Source organism: Pinus tabuliformis, chromosome 2_1 (assembly GCF_031772625.1).
Source record: "Pinus tabuliformis cultivar Carrire ecotype Pingquan chromosome 2_1, CPIR1, whole genome shotgun sequence".
In the NCBI taxonomy this organism is placed as follows: Eukaryota; Viridiplantae; Streptophyta; class Pinopsida; order Pinales; family Pinaceae; genus Pinus; species Pinus tabuliformis.
In genome coordinates, this window is record NC_142299.1 from 564,687,468 (window position 1) to 564,710,649 (window position 23,182).

Consider the following 23,182-nt stretch of genomic DNA (forward strand, 5'->3'; position numbering starts at 1 on the left):
CATAAAGTTGAGCAATCATCATGAAATGTAGTGCATGTGGTGCAGGAGGCAAAAGAGCTCCTACAACCCACTGATGGAGATGGTTTAAAGCTTGAATATGTGACAAAAGAAGATGTCCAACAATCCAGAGATGGAGGCAAAGGTGGAAGGCTTGAAGACGCGACAGAAGGTGGAACACCAACGGAGCTAGATGTATCTAGAGTACTCCCAGCTATTGCAAAACAATTTGACTGGTGGATAAAGAAAAAGAAGTCACCTGGCTTGTGTTTGTGTTCGATTTGAACAATGAATTCAACAAAGTGTATTCAATCTCGTGCTCTTATGCCAAGCTATAAATTGGTGAAGCTGGAAGATCGTTTCTAATAAGACTAAGTGAGCACTGTGCAGACCTGAGGCATAACAGAATAAAAAGATCAGCTCTGGCTAAGCACTCCCATGATATTTGGCCGCCATACACGTGTTGAAAACGTAAAGATCAATGCAAAAATGGACCACTATTGGAAAAGGAAGATATAGGAGGATAATAATAATCCTGGACAAAAATTACATGATTGGCTTAATAGTATGACATCTTAAAGATGGATTATTACTGTCATTCTATTACGAAACAAACCAATCATTTGACCCTAAGAACTCCTGATGATGATCCTTACTCTGGGATTGAAATGTTGAGTAAAATCTCATCAAGACTAATGCAGTTTCCCTACGCAAAATACTCATCTATTGTGTGTGATGAATAATCTTAACAATGAAATTTCATTAAAAAAACACCATGCTAAAAACATTTGATAAAATTCACCATCAAATTCAATAATGTGTCTGTGCATGTATCAAATTTTTAACAACTAAACTTCTAAGAAATTATTGTTAAATTATATAATTCACAATTTTAATACACACACACACACATATATATGAATTATAATGCATATAGAATAGTAACTTTATTATAATGCATACTAAACATATTACATACAAAATTTAATAAATATATAAAATAATTTATATAATTTTATATTAAGATATATATAACGAATAAGGCTTTATAAAAACATTTATAAAAACAAACAATAAAACTAATTGTCATATCAGGGGTGGCAAGAGTGAGAGTGAGTCACATGATCTCGGAGGAATCACAACAACTTTTTATGCCTGGGCTCCTGGTAATGCCTCAAAAAACTTAGCCGAAGCATATGCAGTTTTGTGTGGTTTATATATGGCCAAGGACACAAGAATCAGAACTCTATCAATTTATGGAGATTCAATGGGCATAATTAAAGCAATGAATGGCAAATCCACTTCCAAAAGCTCCAAGCTAAAAAACATTATTCCCAGAATCAGGCAGCAAGTTCAATCCTCCTAGAGTTTCCTTTTATCATATCAATAAGGAATTGAATGAGGCAATAGACTTTTGGGCTAAAAGAGCAAACTGGATGAGCACTGGCACCTCGATCAAAAATGGGGCTTACAACTTTAGGACAATACCTTAAATCTTGGTTGAAGAGGATTTCAAGGATCATTAATTTTGCAATGATACAACATTTATTCTTGCGCTGGCCAAACCTTGGGAAGGGAAACCCAAGGATGCACCTCCCTCATCCTCCCATGTGAATTGAATTTATGTTCATGAAAATAGAATGTTAACCTACGCACTGGTACACTTGAGGTCAGATAATAGTTGGACAAGAGCTATGGGCTCAAATAAATCGAGTCGGTTGGCATCACCTGGTAACATGGTCAATATCCTCATTTGCTTTCTTGGTCTACGTTTCGAATTGATTCATTCATATATGAAGGTTTAACTCCAAGTTGTGAATCATGAATAATATCTGAATTATATGATCACTTTTTATGATGTAGACCAATCCTAGAAGTCTACATAAGAATCAGAGGTGAGGAGAAATGAAGAGGGATAAGGATTAGTTGAGGGATTCATAGAGAGATGATTGTGAAGATAGTTACGCATTTTATTTTAACTAAACATCTAGTTAAGACAGCTGTTGTGGTCACCTATTGTTATATAAAGGGACCAATTGTACAATAGAAACACACACAGGAACGATATAATTTGATATAATTTCCCCTTCGGGGTTTCTTCACTATAAACTCATGGTTGTTAAATAAATAGAATACAAGAGATAAGCAAGAGAATATGAATGAGAGAGATGAATTATTTCAATGTATTTCAAATTACATCAGATGGTGTCATATATAAATATAGGAAATTTAGTTACTCTCGTTAGGAAAACGTCACATAACTAATAATCACATATGTAACATAACTTTATTATGTTATAATGAAATCATCATTACAATATATATCACCCCCTCTTACAGCTGGTTTCATTTTCCATAACTCCTAACATTTCTCTAACTTTTTCAAACTTCTCCTTATTGAGTACCTTGGTCAAGATCTCTACTAATTGATATTGGGACCTGATGCTGATTTTGTAGCTTCGGAAGGTCTTCCACATAGGCTTGGTATCTTAGCATGTGGAAGTGAACTCCTATTTAGGTGGTTGTTCAAGAGGAGCACCTAATATGATCTCCTTCCTAAGTTTTAACTTAGGAAAAAGTACTTTGATTAATTATTTAATTAATGTTGACTTTGGGCTAATGTTTTTCTAAGCATAAATAATTATTTATTCAAGCGACGTAGATCTAATCTCCACCGTTGATCAAAGAAAGCTAGGATTTAATCCTAATATGAACTCCTATTTAGGTGGTTGTACGAGAAGAGCACCTAATATGATCTCCTTCCTAAGTTTTAACTTAGGAAAAAGTACTTTGATTAATTATTTAATTAATGCTAACTCTGGGCTAATGTTTTTCTAAGCACAAATAATTAATTATTCAAGCGACGTAGATCTAATCTCCACCGTTGATCAAAGAAAGCTAGGATTTAATCCTAATATGAACTCCTATTTAGGTGGTTGTTCAAGAGGAGCACCTAATATGATCTCCTTCCTAAGTTTTAACTTAGGAAAATGTACTTTGATTAATTATTTAATTAATGTTGACTTTGGGCTAATGTTTTTCTAAGCATAAATAATTAATTATTCAAGCAACATAGATCTAATCTCCACCATTGATCAAAGAAAGCTAGGATTTGATCCTAGCCCTCAATCACATTGGAGATTAAAGATTTGGCAGCAACAAGGGTCGGGATGAAGGCACAACACAAGTGAGAGAGAAATTCAAAAAGAGATTTTCTGAATAACTTGCAAGAGTAATATTGCAGATTTTTTGTGAAAGGTTCAGAGGGGTAGAGGAAGAAAGAAAAAAACAGAAGGAGAACTTTCTGTAGCTGAATAAATTAGCAGGGACCTGCACGAGTGAGACAGCCAGCGATTTTTTTGTGGATGCACATAGGCTTGAGTATGCTGAGTGGGTTGTCGATTTTGCTGGAAAAATTTATCTCAAGTTTTGTTGTAATTTCCTTGTAAATTCTAATAGCCATTTTCCCTGGTTAGGGAGCCCATGATTTCTATGAGAAATTAAATGATGAAAAGCTGGAGTGTTAATTTCTATTGCCGTCCCCCGGATGCGGGTGCATAGCAGAGAGTTCAATACGCTGGCAGCGCGAAGGAAGAGCGCGTGGCTCATCACAAGTGCCAGCCAGCATCACACAAGAATTGATTTAATGTCACAGTCCGTAAACATAAATGCTGCAATAACGCAGCTCACTCCCTCTTGCAGGTGTGTTAGTATATCGGTAATGATGCTCTGTTTGTTATTCCTTCCCGCTCCTCCCTTCTGCACTTGTTGGTTCAGCAAGGTGGAAGACAGTCCAGGGTATTGGCGGTCTCAGAATCAAGGCGACGACATTCGTATGGGCTTTCATGCTTCAAACACTCCTCATTGCAACTCCCTCGGTCGCCCCCTCTCAGTCCCATCCACGGCTGACTGTTCGGTTCCCCCAGATTTCTTCAAGATGCCAAGACTGCGCACCAGGATGATTAGCAGAAGAGGCAGCTCCCGAGGCCGAGTCTCCCGCCAGCCTTCCTCCACTACCTCGGACCCTTCGTCATAGGCTTCGGATTTTCGTTTTGAAAGATACCCTGAGACTAAAAGCGGACGCGGCAAAGGTTGAGGGAAAATCTTCTCCGAAGAGCGCTCTCTCCATCCCAATTCCCACACAACTCGCTTCCGCTTCCCATGCACCCTTGGCAACTCCTCCTTCATAGCATCCGTTACAGTCGAGTTGTGCGAGGCTTCTGTGGGTTTGGAGGTTGACAGTCCTGGGCATCCTTCGGTACCAAGAATGGAAGACCAGATTGATACCACGCAAAATGTGAATACTCAGAGAAATACCCAAGGCGGCTCTGCAACTCTGGATTCGACCTTCCAAGCCGGTCCAAGCGCTCCTTCAAGCGGGGGTCCTTCAGGAAAAGAGGGTCGACCCTTTGAGTGTGAAGACCCAGACCAATTTGGCTGCCGCATTGTTGAAGAATCGCCTCCAACATCGCATGAAGAGTGATCAGGTCTGCACCTTATGATTTTTGTTCAATTGCTGAAAGAAGTTGCTCACTCCCTTCCGGATTCACAGCTTTTTCACGTTTTCAGCTCTCAGAATCAGGTCTCTTTCAATTTCGGATTTGCCGGTTTCCCCTGCGTGGGCGGTTTACTCCCGTTTTTGTTCAGTATGTTAATGGGTCACTGTCTTGGTAGCGGCTGCGCTGTTCCTTTCTTTTTGTCTCGGTACTCCGTTACTATTTTCAGTTATCTTAAGTCTCAAAGCAAGTCAGTATGCTGGTCTTTTGGTCAATTTCCTAAGCGATTTTTGTAAGCATGCCGACTCATCGGCTAGAACTCTCAAGGCCTCTGCCTCACTGTAACCATATTTTTGTATCAATATAGGAGTAGTCATATTCAGAAGAAAAAAAATTCTATTGTCGTCTTGTCTAAATTTTCTGGTTTATATTCTGAAATATTTTCCACTGCTATTTGCTATGTTAAAGTGCCCGAGAATTTTCTGCTCGTACTTTTCATATTTATGTCTGTCTGAAAAAGATATCCAAGTTCCTTTGGATCCTACACAAGCAGCCAAACACAATTTGAAGGATGTGAATGCTAGAGGGACCATATTAGATGTTGTAAAGGATCACATAATCCCTCAAAGGAAGCATACAGCTCACCAAATGTGGTTAGTGTTGATGAACCTATACCAGAGTAACAACCAAAACAAGAAGTGGTGTTGAGAAAGAAACTCAAACATAAGAATGAACAGATCTGAAACTTTAACCTCATACTTCAAAAAAATCCAATCAGTTTGTCATGAACTCTCAGTTGTTGGGGGAGCCATGGATGACAGTGAACTTGTCGAGATAGTGCTGAGTCATTGTACCAAGCAATAGGCTGCCTTTCTAATAGGTTTCCTTGCTCGAGACAAGCTTCTTAATTGGACCAAGTTATGGGATGACTTCACACAAAAGGAGATATGGGAGAGAGTTCGATATCTAGTGGATAGCATAGAGGCAGAGATGAAGATGAGGAACTTGCTCTTGTTGGGCAAGCAAAGAAGCACAGAGTAAAGCCAAGCTGAACCAGAGTGGAGGAGGATCTTCATAGGGAAAGAAAAGAAGGACACTAGCAAGTCAAGTGCTTTTCATGTCACAAGTATGTTCACTATGTTGGACAGTGCCCCAAAAATAGAAAGGAAAAAGGAATACATCAACAGTTGCATCTACGCAAATGAATGAGTTACCTAAGAAATTCAAGGAGTTTGCAATAGTGTCCTGTCTTTCAAGCACCATGACATATGGTGTGTAGTTTATGGACAACAGAGCCTCTCATAATATGATGAGATCTCATAACCTCTTCACCAGTATGGCCAAGGAGAACTGTGATCTTCATGTGGAGCTTGTTGATAATGCCAAGTATGCAGTGGAGGGTATTGGCAGCATACAGTTTCAACTAGACTTCGGGAGTCCTATGGAGGTGAAAGAAGTATGGTATGTACCTAAGTTGCAGGAGAACTTTCTCTCCATCTTGACTATGGAGGATAAGGACTTGAAGTCAGTGTTACAAAAGGTGAGGTGTTTGCCACGCCGAAAAGAGTTGATCCTAGCGTGAGGCAAGTGATAGGCAACAAAGAGAGCAACCTATATCTGTTAAGAGGGCAACCATTGAAGGCTCTTTTACATGACAGTAACAACCAGAGTGAGCTTTGTCACAGGAGGATGGGGCATCTACACTCCAAGGCTCCACCACTATTATGGGAGATGGTCATTAGGTTTCCGGAATTCAGTGTGGAGCAGGATGGTGTGTGCAAAGGATGTGCGCTTGACAATCATGCCAACGCAACATTTCCTAACAGTGAGGCCAAGTCCTCTGTCAATGGAGTTTATCTCTGGGTGTAGTTATTTTGTGACTGTCGTAGATGACTATTCCAGGACGACATGGATTTACTTCTTGACGGCCAAGGATGAGGTCTTCGGTCAGTTCCAAGAGCTTAAAGTTCTTGTGGAGAACCAAACTAGGAAGAAGTTCAAAGTCCTAAGATCAAACAATGGGGGAAAGTATACCTCTAATGAGTTCAAGGGTTTCTGCAGGAAGGAAGGAATCAAGAAGGAACTAACAGTGCCCTATAATCCACAACAAAATGGAGTGGCAGAGAGGAAGAACAGGACCACAGTCGAAGCAGCAAAGGCAATGATCCATGATCAGGACTTGCCTGTGTTCTTCTAGAAAAAGGCTTGTAACATAGCAGTGTACCTACAAAAGAGGAGTCCTCACAGGCTAGTGGAGGACAAGACTCTAGAGGAGGCATTTACAGGGGTCAAACCAAAGGAGAGCCATCTTCACATCTTTGGTAGCCCAAAGTATGTCCACATTGCATCAGAGAATAGGACTAAGCTAAAGCCCTCATCTAACAAGGATTTTTGTTGGATACAATGAGAGCTCAAGGGCCTACAGGGTCTACATTCCAAGACAGGGGAAGATAGTAGTTAGCCGAGATGTCAGATTTTAGGACGGTTGTGTTAAAATTATAGCTTGAATAGATGTTTATGCATAGGCCTTGGGTCCAGGTATGCAAAAGATACCTTAATAATTACTTCTTTTAGCAATTTTTTTCTAGTTTAAACTTAGGAAAAGCATGATAATTAATTTAATTAGTTATTATTGGCTTTGTAACTCAAATTTCTAAAGTTTATAACTGAAATTCATATTCCTTTTTTGATCGGATCAAAAAAAAAAAGTGATAAGATCAAATCTTGGCCTTTGATCTTTTCTTTGAAGATCTCAAGGAGGAAATAGGGTTTTGAGGGAAAATATAAATTGTCAGAATGAGTAGGTGAAGGATGCAATTTGGAGATCAAAGAGTGAGAGAGAAGAGGGCCAATTTGGTTGGGAGGAAGTAAGGTCCAGTAGATGACAACAAGGGACCGAGTTTAAGAGAGAGAGATGGACTGTGTTCAGGCCATCATCTGCTGAAGAGAGTGGTCATGCCCAAGCCGAGGTCTACGAAGAGAGAGGTCGAGTCTTTAGGACCAAATTCTTTGCTAGAAAAGAGGTTATGTCAAGGGTCGAGTTCACTAAGGAAAGGGGTCGTAAGCTGAAACGGAGAGGTCATTTGTTGGGTCGTACTGTGCAAAGCAAAGGGATCATTTTCTAGGGTTGTTCTTGGTCATAAATTCTCTGGAACTGCTACTATAATATTTTCTTGATTTATTCTTTGAAGCCTAATAAAATCACTCTTTGATGATTTTTCCCCACACTGGTATTTTCCAGGGTAAAAATTGTGTAAAAGTTTATGTGCCTGGATTTCTTGTTTCTGTTGTGCATAAATTGTGAGAAGCCTAGTTGTGTTAATTGTGCACATATTTCAAATCTAAACTTTTTCTGGGTTTACAATAAAAATAAAATTTTGGGCACAAAAATTTACTGGCACATTAATCATTTGGTTGGGCTTATAGAGGAAAAACATGATATCATAGCCCAGCCTCTGAAAGAAATTCAACTGTTGCACAAGTTCAAGCTCAAAGGGCTTCATGGTCCTTCTAGGGTTTTCAACAGAGAATTCCTCAAGGGTTTGATTTACCATGGCAACCAATGCCAGGTATGATAACAGGTTAGAAAGAGCCTCAAACTATTTTCAATGGAAAATTTTCGATCATGGTTGTTCTCAACGAGAACAAGTTATGGAGCTTTGCTAAATCCATAGTGGTTGTGCTAGTGTTAGATCCTATTGCCCTGTATCTCCATGAGGTGAGAGAATTAAAGGAATAGAGGATCATCTTGGACAAGGTGAAAAATCACCTACTTCAACATTTGTCTGAGAAAAGACTTCTAAAGAGATGTGGGATGCACTCACCAAATTGTACTAGAGTGACAACCAAAACCAAAAGATGGTGCTAAGGGACAAGCTCTATGGCACCAAGATGTCCAAGGGAGAGAACGTGGCTTCCTACCTTACCAGGCTCACACAGCTGCGAGATGAGACAACTTTTGTAAGGGAGATAGTCCCTTATTCTGAATTGGTGCGTATAGCCTTTAATGGCTTTACAAAGCAATGGGATGTATTTGTAAAATGCATCGTGGGAAGAAAGCATCTTCCTACCTGCGAAAGCTTATTGGATGATTTCACACAGAAGGAGATTCGAGAAGGGTCTCAATGCAGAAATCGAAAGGAAGAGAGTGAGGGGGAAGAGAACCTGGCCCTAACCTCTAAGGGCATGAGAATGGCCAAGAAAGGCTTCACTGAAGGAGCTACCTCGAATGGCAATAAAAAGAAGTTTGATGTGTTGAAAAATGTGTAACTAGGTTCGGTCTTCATAAATATGAAATGTACTTTTGATTCTTGAATATAGGATGACTGACTATAGAACAAGTCAATCCAATTGGTGGTGGAGGATGCAAGGGAGCAGGTTTAAAAGTTTTCAAGCCTTGACAATTATCTATTCTCCAAGATTGATTTCATTTACTACTAAAAGAGGCAAATTCATTTATAGATTCATCTATTCTATTAAGAGGACCGCACATTCCCCCAAGAGAAAAAAGAACCTAGCTATTTATCAAACCACCCTTAGTCATTAATATCAAAATACTTCTAAGTAATTGAAGGGACCAAGAGTACAATGGCATTATCTTCTACAAAATACCAAACATTTTGATGACGATCTATTGATTCAAATCAAAGTAAACAAATTCTACACCCAAATTAACAAAAATCCATTGCCAACCAAAAATGACATGACACAAGCAGAACATCAGTTGATATATTATGGAGACAAAATCAGTCTAGCAAGGTTACACATATATCAAGATTATCATTTGCATGTTACTTTTGCAAGCTTAAAAAATTCCAAACAGAGAGGTTTCATTTATTTTCTTGTTAAGTTTCTCTAATCTACTTCTACTACTCTGTTCATTTTCTTGCACACTGTCTGTTGCAAATTATACACATGAAAGCCAGTATTGGACTTAGCTTAGCTATAGCACCAAGTTTCAACCGTCTCCAGATTTGGCAGCATAATATTTCAAATTGTAAAATAGGAAAAGGTTACCATAAATAATAGATCTTCATCAGATGTTTCGATCTTATTAAAATGATAGTGCCAAAAACTGAGATAACGAAAAGGACCTGTGCCCGAAGCAAAAGAGCATCCAGTAATGCTGTGAAGACAGGGATAAACATAACAAAAGCCATATGTTTGTGGCTCCCTCTTTCAAACTCCATACCAAGAAGATAACCAGCAACACTGCACCTGAAGAAAAACCAACAAATTTTTGCTCAATTGAGACAATTCCTTAGCAAATTTAGGCCGCAATTAAGGCAGACAATCTCCAGAAAATATAAAATGCTCATTATTATGTCTTAAAATGCAAACTGATTACTGCTGATATGAGATCCCCATGAAACCAATTGCTAACTATCACTCACTAAGAGATAAGATAATTTTATTAATGTTTACAAATGACCAAGTGATAGGTCAACGGGACTAGAGATTACCTAGAATATCAAAATGGCATTCACATTCTAAATGTGTAATGCAGAACATTGAACATAAAATGTGTCGGGAAATCCAACAAATGATAACCCTGAATAAGGCGACATACCTGGCACTGATATCTAATCATGCAAATATAATTGTGCATCAGTAATCACTATTATCTACACCATCTATATGTACTAGATAATTATCATTCAACAAATCAACAGTGACAAGGCAGAAAGTAAACTATGCATGAAAATCTTTAGATCGAAACAAGAATCAGACTAGTTGCAGGATGGATTCAGTGATGATTCAGACATAGTTTTACACAAATTGGAGAGGATTTCTAATTTTTAGCAGGTTCCCTACTTTGCAGGAGAAAGGATTCCAGGCATTGTGCAGCAGTATTAATCGAATATTTGTAGTCCTTATGAACTCGGGATTCCAATGAGGCTTCTCCGGATGACATGCATAGCACTTACTATTTTTAGCAGGTTTCGTTAAGAGACTCGCATGTCAGAGATAATGGTATATTTAGAATCCTTGCAAGATTCAAAGTCAGATGATCTAGTTACAGGTGCCATCCAAGCACTTATTTTTAGCACTACTTGCATGTCAATTAAGATCATGGACTCAGATTATTTACTAAAAGACGAATCCAATGAGTAAAGTTTCATGAGATTCTAAGCACATTCTATTTTTTGCATGTTCGAAGTACTAAGGAAGAGGGGTGAATCAGCTTTTAGTAAATTTCAACAATTTAAGTATCAAAACGATTAACCAATAACATCGCATCAAACGAAAACAAGATATATATATATATATATATATATATATATATATATATATGTACAATATTTTTATATTACAGAGGAAGCTACAACTTCTAATTTACCAGCTACAACTTGATGGGCTACAACCCCAATATTTACCAACTCTCACAGGAAGGAGGCGAAAACCACCTGAAGGAAGCTACAACTTCCTTCCCTAGCACCACCTCAGTTTGAATCAGCTTCTCCACAAGTCGTCCGGTCTGCTGCAATCTGGGAAAATGTCTCTCTTGGCCTCCGGAACCTCTGCCTAGCTTTTGGCACTAAAACTCGTCTTTCCCCAGTAAAATTGAAATTGGCTCTAGAGGCTACTGCGCTACTCTGCGTCAACCTCACTGTGGCTCACTTGGCTCTCTGCAAATGCACTCACTGGATTTGGAATCCTTCCTCCAACATCACTGTATTTGCCCCTCTCTCACTACTTCGATCTCACAGGCTCTCTCTCCGGCAACTGACTGCTACTACTTTGGAAATCGATATGCTCGTGAAATCGAACTTCTCAAGTGTTTTCTCTAAGTGCCCATCAACTTCTTCTTATAATCCTCTGTTGAGACTTCAACGGCCAAGATTAGATCTTAATCTATGGCTAAGATTATCTTGAAGTCAATTTGTGTGATTTTCTAGAACATTCACACCTTGACTTAATTAATTCTGATTAATTAGTCATATTCCCTAAGTTTAGACTTAGGAAATATTTAAAAACCAACTAATAATATAATTAAGTCATTTCTGGGCGGAATTTCCAGAAACAATTTCTGGATTTTGGAGATCTCATGCATTCTAGCCTCTCCGCAAAATTTCAAGGCTAGAACACATCCAAATGCTACAAAAACTAACACTCCCTCTTAGCGAGGAATGTGTTCTAGTACTCTATTGCACATCTTGTGTCAGCACCCTCTCTTTGCATCATCTCCTATCACACGTTGATGTCTAGCCATGCTACCCACCAACCACTACGAAACTCTGATATAAGTTGCATCTATGTTGTTGTTGACCCTGTTGCACTGCTTCCAACGCTGCATCTGAATTGCAACTCCCTCTCATCTGTTGTTTTTGTAACTGCAACAACTGCAACTGAAAGGCATTCTAAATTTTGAATCAATTGTGATCAATATAATGCATCTGTCACCCGGGTCTCTGATTGTTGCTAGTATCTGCATTGTCACTGAGGCATTTGTGTTGTTGCTGACTCTACATTGTGCTATCCACTCTACGCTACCCAACATCTGACCACTACTAGTTTCTTAATTTGTCGCTTTGGCATCTGACTGCATCAACTGTCATTGATCCATCTTGCTACTAAACACTGTGGGCCCCGGTACCAAGGTATTGATCCATGAGGTGGACTCCTCAAGGATCCTACCCATTATGGCACACTGGAGTCTCACACTCCTCCTCCTCCAAGATCTAGTGCCCCACTATCTCCTTTCAAGCCTAGTCCATGGTTCGGACACTTCCTTTCTTTGCAACTCGCACTTCCTCCGGCATCTACCTCCGACAATTAGAAGTCAATCCGCTGCCTGGATTTGCATTCTGGCTAACTCGCACGGCCTCCTCTAACAATCCTGCTCGGCCATCTTTGCAGAGCTACAAAATCAGGAAACTCAAAACTGCAGAAATAAACCTCGAAAATATCCCTCTTCCCCTCTGCTTGGTTGCTGAATCTGCTACTCGCACTCCCTTCTGGAGTGAGAAAATCTGCTCACAGCAACTACTAATCTGCAAGGAAAAATGAACTTCTTGAGACTAGAAATTCCCTGAGGAAAATTTCCCTCAGTGTGTGCTCTTCTTCCTTCCACCTGACGCTAGCTCTGCTCTAGCAAACTGTTGCAAAACTACTGCGTCCGACTAGAGATCTGCTTTGCGAAAATACTAGGTTGCTCCCTCTACCTCTGGAATCACTCGATCTGGAGAGATTGAATTTTTCTATCACACACTCAGAAAAATTAAATCTCTTCAAGTAACTCAGCCCCTTGGCAAAGTGACTGCATTGCCTCTAGGGTTTCGATCTGCTGCGCAAACTGAACAATGAAACTCCCTCTTCCTTCGTTACTAAGCTCTCCAGTAGATCATCTGCCCTCTGATACCATGTGAAAATTTTGTAACCCGGAATCCTATTGCAGCAACTGGAAATTATTCTCCTAATTGTTAATTAAACAATTTATTTACTGTTTCCTATTGCAAATACTAAATAACTCAAACCGCAGCCTACATAAATAAAACTGCAGAAGAATAAAAGCTGGAAGAAATGCTAGCACACATAAAATAACACAGTTATTTTTTGACAAATGTCAAATGTCCTCGGAAAAACCCAACTTGGGAAAATCGGTGCAGCAGCTGATGGTTTTAATATTAAGCAATAGTGAAATAATCTGAATACAACTAGATGTTGAAACTGGAAATCCTACAGAGAAATACTGGCAAGAAAAATCTAGTGAGGAAAATTCCTCACTCCACAGGGAAATTCGGGCTCTGACCTCAACTCAAATTGAGTCGTCCACACTGGCTTTGCGCAGCTACTGCATCACCCTAGCGCAGTCCCTTCCGCACTCAGTTCGAATCAGCTTCTCCTCAAGCCGCCTGGTCCGCTGATGTTTGGGAAAATGTCTCTCCTGGCCTCTAGAACCTCTACCCAGCTTCTGGCATTGAAACTCGTCTTTCCCCACCATAATCAAAATTGCCTCTAGAGACTACTACGCTACTCTGCGTCAGCCTCATTGTGGCTCAATTGCCTCTCTGCAAATGCACTCACAGGATCTAGAATCTTTTCTCTGGATTCACTGTCTCTGCCCCTCCCTCACTACTTCGATCTCACTAGCTCTCTCTTCGGCAACCGACTGTTGCTACTCTGGAATCGATCCGCTCCTGAAATCAAACTTCTCAAGTGTTTTCTCCAAGCGCCCATCGACTTGTTCTTATAATCCTCTGTTGAGACTTCAATGGCCAAGATTAAATCTTAATCTATGACTAGGATTAACTTTAAGTTGATTTGTGTGGGTTTCTAGAACATTCACACCTTGACTTAATTAATTATGATTAATTAGTCATATTCCTTAAGTTTAGACTTAGGAAATATTTAAAAACTGACTAATAATCTAATTAAGTCATTTCTAAGCAGAATTTCCAAAAACGATTTCTGGGTTTTGGAGATCTCATGCATTCTAGCCTCTCCACAAAATTTCAAGGCTAGAACACATCTGATGCTACAAAAACTAACAAGACACAATGTTATAGTTGTCAAGAATATGGACATTTCAAGAGAGATTGTCCTAATATGGCTAACATGAAAATAAAATGGAAATAACATGCTTTCGCAACAAAAGTTGAGGAAGATGAAAACCAAAGAAGACCAAAGGTGAAAAGGATTTCTTTTACTATTTCGCTTTGATAGGTTCCCTTGCAGATGATGATGACATGTGGCTGGTAGATAGTGGAGCATCAAGGCACATGACCGGAGAACATGGGAATCTTTCAAGCATGATAGAAAAGAAGTTGTCTCAAAGGGTTGAATTGGGAGACAATAACAACTATGTAGTCAAAGGAGTTGGAAAGGCATCCATAGAGCTAGAATCTGGTAACAACGTACATCTTAGCAATGTCCTTTATGTACCAGGTTTGAAAAAGAATCTTGTCTTTGTTTCTTGTTTAGAAGATAAAGGAGATAGAGTTTCTTTTGTGGATGGAAAAGTACTTATTTGGTCAAAGGGATCTAGTATAGATGATGCTAGGGTTATAGTATTTGTGATCGAAGATTGTATAGACTTGTGAGTCAACTAGATCAAGCACTGGTACGTGATGAGATAAATCCAAGTGAGCTCTGGCACAAAAGGTATGGACATCTTCATTTTAGAGCATTGCCTAAATTGAGTCAAATAGTGTCAAGGGTTCCTGAACTACAAATCAAGAATGATGGTGTATGCAAAGGTTGTTCTCTTGGGAAGAACATCAAGAAACCATTTCCAAACAGTGACAACAGATCTAAGGAAGCTTTAGACTTGATTCATTCTAATGTATGTGGTCTGATGCCCGTAAAATCGCTTGGTGGTTCGTTGTACTATGTGACATTTATTGATGACTTCTCCTGTAAGACATGGATATATCTCTTGAAGACAAAAGGCGAGGTATTCGACAAGTTCCAGGAATTCAAAGTTGAAGTGGAAAACTTAACAGGTACAAAAATCAAGATACTGAGATCTGACAATGGAGGAGAATACACCTCGAAGGAGCTTGTTTCTTTATGCAAGCAGGTTGGGATTAAGAGGGGGATGCCCCATCCCCTATAATCCACAATAGAATGGTGTAGTAGAACAGAAGAACAAGTCCATTCAAGAATATGTCAACACTATCATGGATCATCAGGACTTGCCATTGTTCGTATGGGGGGAGACATCACAGACAGCTATTTACATTCAAAATAGAAGTCCTCCTAAAGTTCTAGAAGGTATGAATCCTGAATAGGCCTTCTCTAAAAGGAAGTTACATGAGGATCTTTGGTTGTCCTATATATATTAATGTTCCTAAGGATAAGAGGAACAAGCTTGATGTTGATTTGTGGTAGCATCGGATGTGATCTAGCCACAAACTTTGGTGGAGAGGTTGGGGCACATGAGATCTCCAATACCCAGAAAGGGTTTGGGAAGATTCTAAACAATTTAGAAGATATTAAAATAATTAATATTTTTTATGGAGTCCCTAAGTCTAAACTTATGGAAATTAAAATATTAATGTGGATTAATATAAAACTGTGTTAGAATGGTCCAAAAGACATGGATCAAGCCATAAATAATCTTAGCCGTCGATTAGGCACTTAATCTCGGTCGTTGATATGTCAACGAGAAAAGTATAAGAGGGGGCTTGAGGGTCACTTGGAGAGCACACCAGATGATCAGTCATTCGATTCTCTAGAGTAGGGTTTGCTAAGAGAGATAGAATTAGTGATCGGAGTTGCAGCTGAGGGGCATTGAGTACGGAGAGACAGAGAGGCAGAGATAGTGTCGGAAGAGCAGCGCAGTAGCTAGGGAGAGTGACGCAAGAGCAGCCAGAGCTCACGCAGGGCCACGCAGAGGCAGCCGAGAGCTACGCAGAGCCTCAAAGAGGCCAGCATTGGTGACGCAGAGGACCAGAAGGTTGACGCAGGGCCTCTTAAGCCTGACGTAGACCCATTCAGGGTGACGATGGACCAGCGCTGGGCAGATAGGGGCTCACACAGTCCAGAAAGGTAGACGCTAGTGTTTCTGGGGCAAGTTGGAGCTGAGGAGCTGCCGGAAGGATTATCCAAGGTTTCAACCAGGAAATTTGTCTCAAACTGAGAGGTATTACTGCCAAGGAAATTCTCTGTTGGGTAGGTCGGTTTTGGCACCCAAATTGTACTCTCATATTGCTTAATAAGAAAACCCTCAGATAGCTACACCGGTTTTCCCACATTGGGTTTTTCCAAGGACATTGGTCCAAAAATAACGGTGTCATTTGGTGTGATTGTTTCTGTTTCCTTCAGTTGTTGATCTGTAATATGTTGAGCATACACTAGTGTTTATTTTCAGTATTTACATTGTAAATAACTTGTTAAGAAATAGAACAAGTAGGTAGGAATAAATCAGATAAAGTGCATGAAGGGTTTCTAACTGGTAGACTAGAAACTTCAACATGGTATCAAAGCATGATTGCAGATCACAGGAGGACTAAGGACATCAGCCGAGCGGAGCAATAGCAGCAGAAAACAGTTGTCCCGAGGTGACAGAAGTTGTTTCTAGCAGAGAAACAACAAGGGAAGGGTGATGTAGTGCCTGCATCATCAAGGGTGAGCCAGGAAGAGGCAGTGCAGAGGCTAAGGAAGGCAAAGGGAGCCTCACGCAAAGCCATGCAGAAGCTAGGAGGGTTGACATTGTTGGCTGAGGAGTCCGAGTTACTGGTGCCGAGATTGCGCAAAGCCTAGGAGCTCTCAACTTCAGGTTGTTGGTGTTTAGAAGGTTGTGGGAATATTGCAGAGTGGAGCTGGTGAGGTACTGTAGTTAGACAATACCTGACAGGGCAAGGCCAAGAGGAAGGAGTTGCTACCGAGGATTTATAGCTGAAAAACCTGGATCAGTGGTGCGGTTGCACAAACGATCAAAGTAGGGGGCATCTCGACATCGACAGGAGGATTTACAGGAGGGAATCAAGACTCAGAGGGAGTCAAATCGAGAACTTCCCAGAGGGAAGTAGAAGAGCATCATGGCACTACACAGAGTAAGAGACCAGGATAAACTGGACGGAGCATCGAACTTCGCAATCTGGAAGGCTAGAATCTTATCCATACTTGATAGAAATCGTCTCAAGAACTTCGCCTTGAAGGTTATAGCTATCCCAATCGACCCCAATGATAACGACAAGTACGAGGAGGCAATGGCGAGGGCCAAGAGCATCATCCTTGACGGGGTCAAGGACCATGTAGTACCACACATTGCCGAGAAGGAAACGACGTATGAGATGTGGGAGGCCCTCAAGACACACATTGCCGAGAAGGAAACGACGTATGAGATGTGGGAGGCCCTCAAGAAATTGTACCAACATACTTCTGTGCAGAGAAGAATGTTACTAGAAAATCAGTTGAGGTCGTATCAAATGAAGAAGGGAGAACCGATTGACACTTTCCTCGGAGGACTGGATGAGATCCGAGATCAGTTGACTGCTATAGAAGCCATGCCGGATCAAGAATTGATGGTGAGGACGGACCTGGATGCAGTCTCAGAAGACTGGGAGGTATTTGTCCAAAGCATACTAGGCAAAGGGACACTTCCACTTTGGGATGAAATGTGGGTTGCTCTTCGCCAAGAAGAGATCAGATGGCAGTCGAAGACTTGTAGCAGCAGCAAGGGGATCAAAGTCAAGCAGGAGGAGGAGGATGTTGCCCTAGTATCTGAGGGAAAGCAGGAAAAGCAAAAGAAGAAGGATCTCTCCAAGATCAAGTGCTTCCACTATGGGGAGTTGGGTCATTATGCGACCCAGTGTCTAAGGAAGAAGAGTAAGGGAGAGTCTTTCGAGACTAAGGCAGTGCCAGCAAGGGCAGAGAAGGAAGTTCTGACAGACAATGATTGTGCCATGAGTGCACACGCACCACTTGAGCGAAAGTGGGGAGACATCGAGCTGTAGTCAGGCAGACTATAGGCGATGAGGGGCAGGATCCTCGAGGTACCCAGCCTCTTGGATTAGACCTTGCTACGGAAGCCCCAAAGAGGAGTAGCAGGACTGGCTGATGTGGGTAGAGATGGATGCGGATGGAGCGGCAGAGAGAGCTACGGTGTTGGAGTGTCCAAAAACAACTATGTCATTTGTGTTGTATCTTTCTCTATTGTTAAGTATCTTGTTTTGGTGAAACACACAAACTTAATAATTGACAACCATGATAAATATTTTATTAATAATTGAATAGATGATGTTTACATTTTGTGGGAGGCCCTGGCTATATACTGCCTTGGGTGCCTCTTGGTGAACGGGCATGATCTTTGATCATGCCCTTTGCCTAATAAATTATAAACTAACTAATTTTTTTATATAACATTGCCTTCCTCTCAAAAGAATGCTTTGTCCTCAAAGCATACGTAACGATGGATGTTGCTGACGAAACGCTTCAGTCTCCCAAGAAGCTTCTTCTTCTGGTAAGTCCTTCCACTTGATCAAGTATTCCTTGATTGCACGAGATCAAAGCTTCCTTTCTCTGGTAGATAAGATACCTTCTGGTTCTAAAATGACCCTTCCTTCATCATCTAGGGATGGAAGCATTGTTTGCGCTGATTGATGGTCGCCCAGTGCCCTTTTAAGGCAGGAGACATGGAAGACGTTGTGAACACGACTTTTCTCTGGAAGGCTTAAACTATATGCAACTTGGCTGATATTTTTATTGATTTGATATGGTCCATAGAACTTCGGTGCCAATTTATTTTTTCCTTTTTGTTTCAAGGACAACTGTTTGTATGGCTAGAGCTTGACAAATACCCATTCTTCGACTTCAAATTCTCTTTCGATTCTGTTTCGGTCCGCTTGTTGCTTCATATGGTTCCTTGCATTATTCAAGTTTTCTTTTAGGGTTTGGACAATTTTTTTGGGTTTCTTCTAGTTGGTTTTTAACAACAGGTATATTTGTCTGGATAGTAGCTAGATCCTTCCATTTTGGAGGTTCGTACCCATACAAAGCTTGGAATAGAGTCATTTTTGCTGACGTATGATAAGTAGAATTATACCACCATTCAGCAAGATGCAACCACTGAGCCCACTTATTTTGTTTTTCTGTAGTGTAACAACGTAGGTATGCTTCCAAACATTTATTGACAACCTTTGTTTGTCCATTTGTTTGAGGGTGACAAGCGGAACTCATATTTAGGTAGGTTCCTATGTGGTTGAACAATTCCTTCCAGAAATTACCATTGAATTTGGCATCTCTATCACTCACAATGACTTTCAGAAAACCGTGTAATTTATATATATTTTTGCAAAATATTTCAGCGATTTGTTTAGCTGAGTCTAATTTCTTTATTTCCATAAAGTGAGCATATTTGGTGAGTCTGTCGACCACTACGAAAATCTTGTCCTTGCCTTCAGATACAGGTAATCCCTCAATAAAGTCCATTGATATTTCTTCCCATTTCTGATTCGGAATGTTTAAGGGGTGAAGTAATCCAGGTGTCATAATATTTTCACTTTTATTTCTTTGACATGTGTCACATTCTGCTACATACTTCTGAATATCATGACTCATCCCCTTCCAAAAGAATGATTGACGTGCATTGTAGTAAGTTTTAAAGAATCCTACATGTCCGGCTGACAGTGAATCATGTGACTCCTTGAGTATCTTGGATTTAAACTTGGAGTTTGCATTTAGATAGATTCTTCCTTTGTACCATAGAATATCATTCTTCCATTCAAATTTTGAGTTGTCTGGAAGGTTATTGATTATCGCAGTTATTTATGGATCCTTGGCATACTCACTTCAAATCTCATTAAGCCATTCAGGAACAACAACCGAGACTACAAGTAATGTTGGTTCTTCGTCCTTCCTAGATAGGGCATCTGTTACTACATTGTCTTTTCCCCTTTTATGGAGTATCTCCATGTCAAAGGCGGCAATTTTTTCAATCCAGTTGTTCTTTGGAAAGTTTTTTCTGTTGAAGGAGGTCCTAGAGATTGTTATGGTCCGTTCGAATGGAGAACTTACTTCCCAAAAGATATTGTCTCCACTTAGCTAGTGCATGCATAATAGCAAACATTTCCTTGTTGTATGTGGACTTGAGACGTTCTCTTTTATTGAGCTTCCTGCTTTCAAAAGCTATTGGATGCCCTTCTTGCATTAACACTACGCCTATACCGAATCTGGAAGCATCACACTCAATGATAAATGGTTTAGAGAAATCTGGAGTTGCCAATACCGGGGCATTAGACATAACTTCCTTTAGTTCTTCAAAACACCTTCATGCTTCCTCATCCCACTGAAATGAATTCTTCTTTAAAAGGTTTGTCAGAGGTGCAATTATATGTGCATAGTTTTTAATAAATCTTCGGTAATATCCAGTCAATCTTAAGAACCCTCTTAGCTTGGATATATTAATTGGTTTGGTCTATTCCTTTATAGCTTTGATTTTATTAGGGTCCACTTTTACACCTTCATGGGATATAATGTGTTTGAGGTATTGTACTTCTTCCTTTCCAAAGGTGCATTTGGATTTTTTAGCGTAGAACTAATGCTCTTTCAGTAGTGTAAGAACTTTAACCAAATGTTGTAAGTGCTCCTTCCAAGTTTTACTCTAAATTAAAATATCATCAAAGAATACTAATACAAACTTCCTAAGATATGGACGAAATAATTCGTTCATTGTGGCTTGGAATGTTGTTGATGCATTGGTTAACCCAAATGGCATTACTTTAAATTCATAGTGACCTTCGTGTGTTCGGAATGTCGTTTTTGGTATGTCTTCCAACCTGATTCTAATTTGGTAATACCCTGACCTTAAGTCCAATTTTGAGAAGTATTTTGCGCCATGTAGTTCATCCAACATTTCGTCGATAAAAGGGATGGGGAATTTGTTTTTAATCGTTATTTTGTTTAATCCTCTATAGTCAATGCATAGCCTGAATGAACCATCCTTCTTCCTTACCAATACCACTGGAGCAGCATATGGACTTTTACTTTTCGAGATGATCCCACACTTTAAAAGGTCTTGGATTAATCTCTCAATTTTTGTCTTTTGGTGATGTGGATATCGATACGGCTTGATGTTGACAAGGTCTGACCCTGCTTTAACTTCTATTGTATGCTCAATTTCCCTGTTGGGAGGCATTTTCATAGGCAGGTCTTGAAATACCGTTTCATGCTTCTGAATTAGATCTTGTACCTCTGGTGACTCTTCGTTGATCATGTTTGCAGATAACATTTCTAATTGGTGACATTGTACTACATAAGCTGGTGCTCCTTTTTGAATCATCTTCATCATCTGAGATGACGATACGATTTGATTCTCTGGTGCTTGGAATCCGTATAACTTGTACCTTTGCCCTTCCCAGTTAAATCTTATGAACTGTACTTGATGGTTGGCAGCATAAGTGCCTAGAGTTCGTAGCCATTGGATCCCTAAGACCACATCTACTCCTCCTGATGGTACAATGAAGAATGGGGATTCTAAATTAAAGTCTTCTATCTGCAATTTAACCTTATGGCATTTCCCTACCTTTTCAATCTTCTCACCATCGGCTACCATCACCTTCATGTTCGGTAAGGGAAATGAAAAAATGTTGAGTCTCTTTCCCACGATTGCATCTAAAAAATTGTGGGTGCTACCAGAGTCGATGAGAACCACTACGTTGTTCTTATTTATATGTCCTTTCAATTTTAGAGTCTGAGGTTGTGATATACCTATCATAGCTAATAGTGACACTTGTGGAATACTTCCATCATCTAATTCTGGAGAGAATTCTGGGGCATCTTTTGTTTCTTCTATGTCGGAATCATCACTGTTTGAATCATTAGTTGCTTCACAGTTATATAGGTTCTTTGATTCTTTTCCTTTAACACACCTATGTTTAGGGTCCCACTTCTCGCCACAGCGTTTGCATTTGCCTTCTTTTATCCTTTGTATTTCTACATTAGATTTTTTGCCTTCACGACGATGTGGTGGAACATATCTTGTATTATCCGTATCCACAGACTGGGGCATTCTTCGTCTCGAATATACTTTTTCCAGTTTTGACCACAGTATCTGTTCAAATTTCTTTTCAGCAGTTTTTTCTTTTCGTCTTGCTACTTCTATTGACGTAATGTCATGAAGCTCAAGTTCTACTTGTAGATGAGTTTTAAGTCCAGAGATGTATGATTGAATTAGACGAGATTCTGATAACCCAAGTACTCGTGTTGCTAAGGTCTCCCATTCTCGAGTGTACTCATCCACACTTCCTTTTTGTCGTAATCTGATGAGTGTTGAAAAGAACTCTTCTTCCTTTACACCTTGGAATCTTTTAAAGAATGCATCCTTAAATTTTCTCCAACTGATGGCGATTGTCATCTTCTTCCACCACATATACCAATTATATGCTTCTCCTTCCATTTTCATGGAAGCGTGCCTAATCTTTTCGTCATCATTGTCGATGTCATAAATCTCGAAGTATTCTTCTGCTTTATTCAACCACGCAACGCTGCATTTTTCATTCCCATCGAATTTGGGCAGCTCGATTTTTGCCTTTCACTGATACGTTGCTAACGGTGGAGCGAAAAGAGGGTGTTGATTGGTGAATGTATCCCAGAGTTGCTTATTTGAAAAAGTCGTGTTACTATTTCCTTGATGGTGTGTGGATGATTTTTTTTGGAGATTTCGCTTTTTCGTGAGAATCTGCTGAATTTGTTGAATCTGATGAATTGTGCGGTTGATTACCTCCATCATCTTGGAGTAGTTGTTCGGGTGTAACCTTCATCCTTCCACACAAGGTGTTCAACAACGCTATTGTCTGATTATGATTCATTTCGGATTGGATATGGTTCTGCCCGAGCTGTAGTTCTATCCGATTTGTCGTATCCTGAAGCTTCTTGAAATGCCCGATAACCTTACTCTCGAGATCGACTAATTTTTTGTTGAAATCATCGGAGTGGCTAGTAATCCTATTCTCCAAATCAATCAATTTTTTGTTGAAATCGGCCATTGACATCAACGACATTGAACGAGTTTGTGGGGGTGTATATTTGTCCGCCAGCTTAATATATATATATATATATATATATATATATATATATATATATATATATATATGTATATATGTATATATGTATATATGTATATATGTATATATATACATATATACATATATACATATATATACATATATACATATATATATATATATACATATATATATATATATATATCATATACAGTTATAAATAAAACAATATAATATATG

The 23,182-nt window shown here is 39.7% G+C and overlaps 1 protein-coding gene across 5 annotated transcripts in view; it reads right to left on the reverse strand.

The window, feature by feature from the left end:
• LOC149201659 (transportin MOS14-like) overlaps window positions 1–23,182 on the reverse strand; it is a 458,994-nt gene that overhangs the window by 256,032 nt on the left and 179,780 nt on the right. For all 5 annotated transcript variants that reach the window (XR_016253876.1, XR_016253875.1, XM_089402969.1 and 2 more), the window contains one exon: window positions 9,587–9,710. Coding sequence is in view for 3 of the 5 variants with exons in the window: in XM_089402969.1 (XP_089259095.1) it covers window positions 9,587–9,710 (124 nt within the window). In the remaining 2 variants the exon portion in view is untranslated. The remainder of the gene's footprint in view (window positions 1–9,586; window positions 9,711–23,182) is intronic.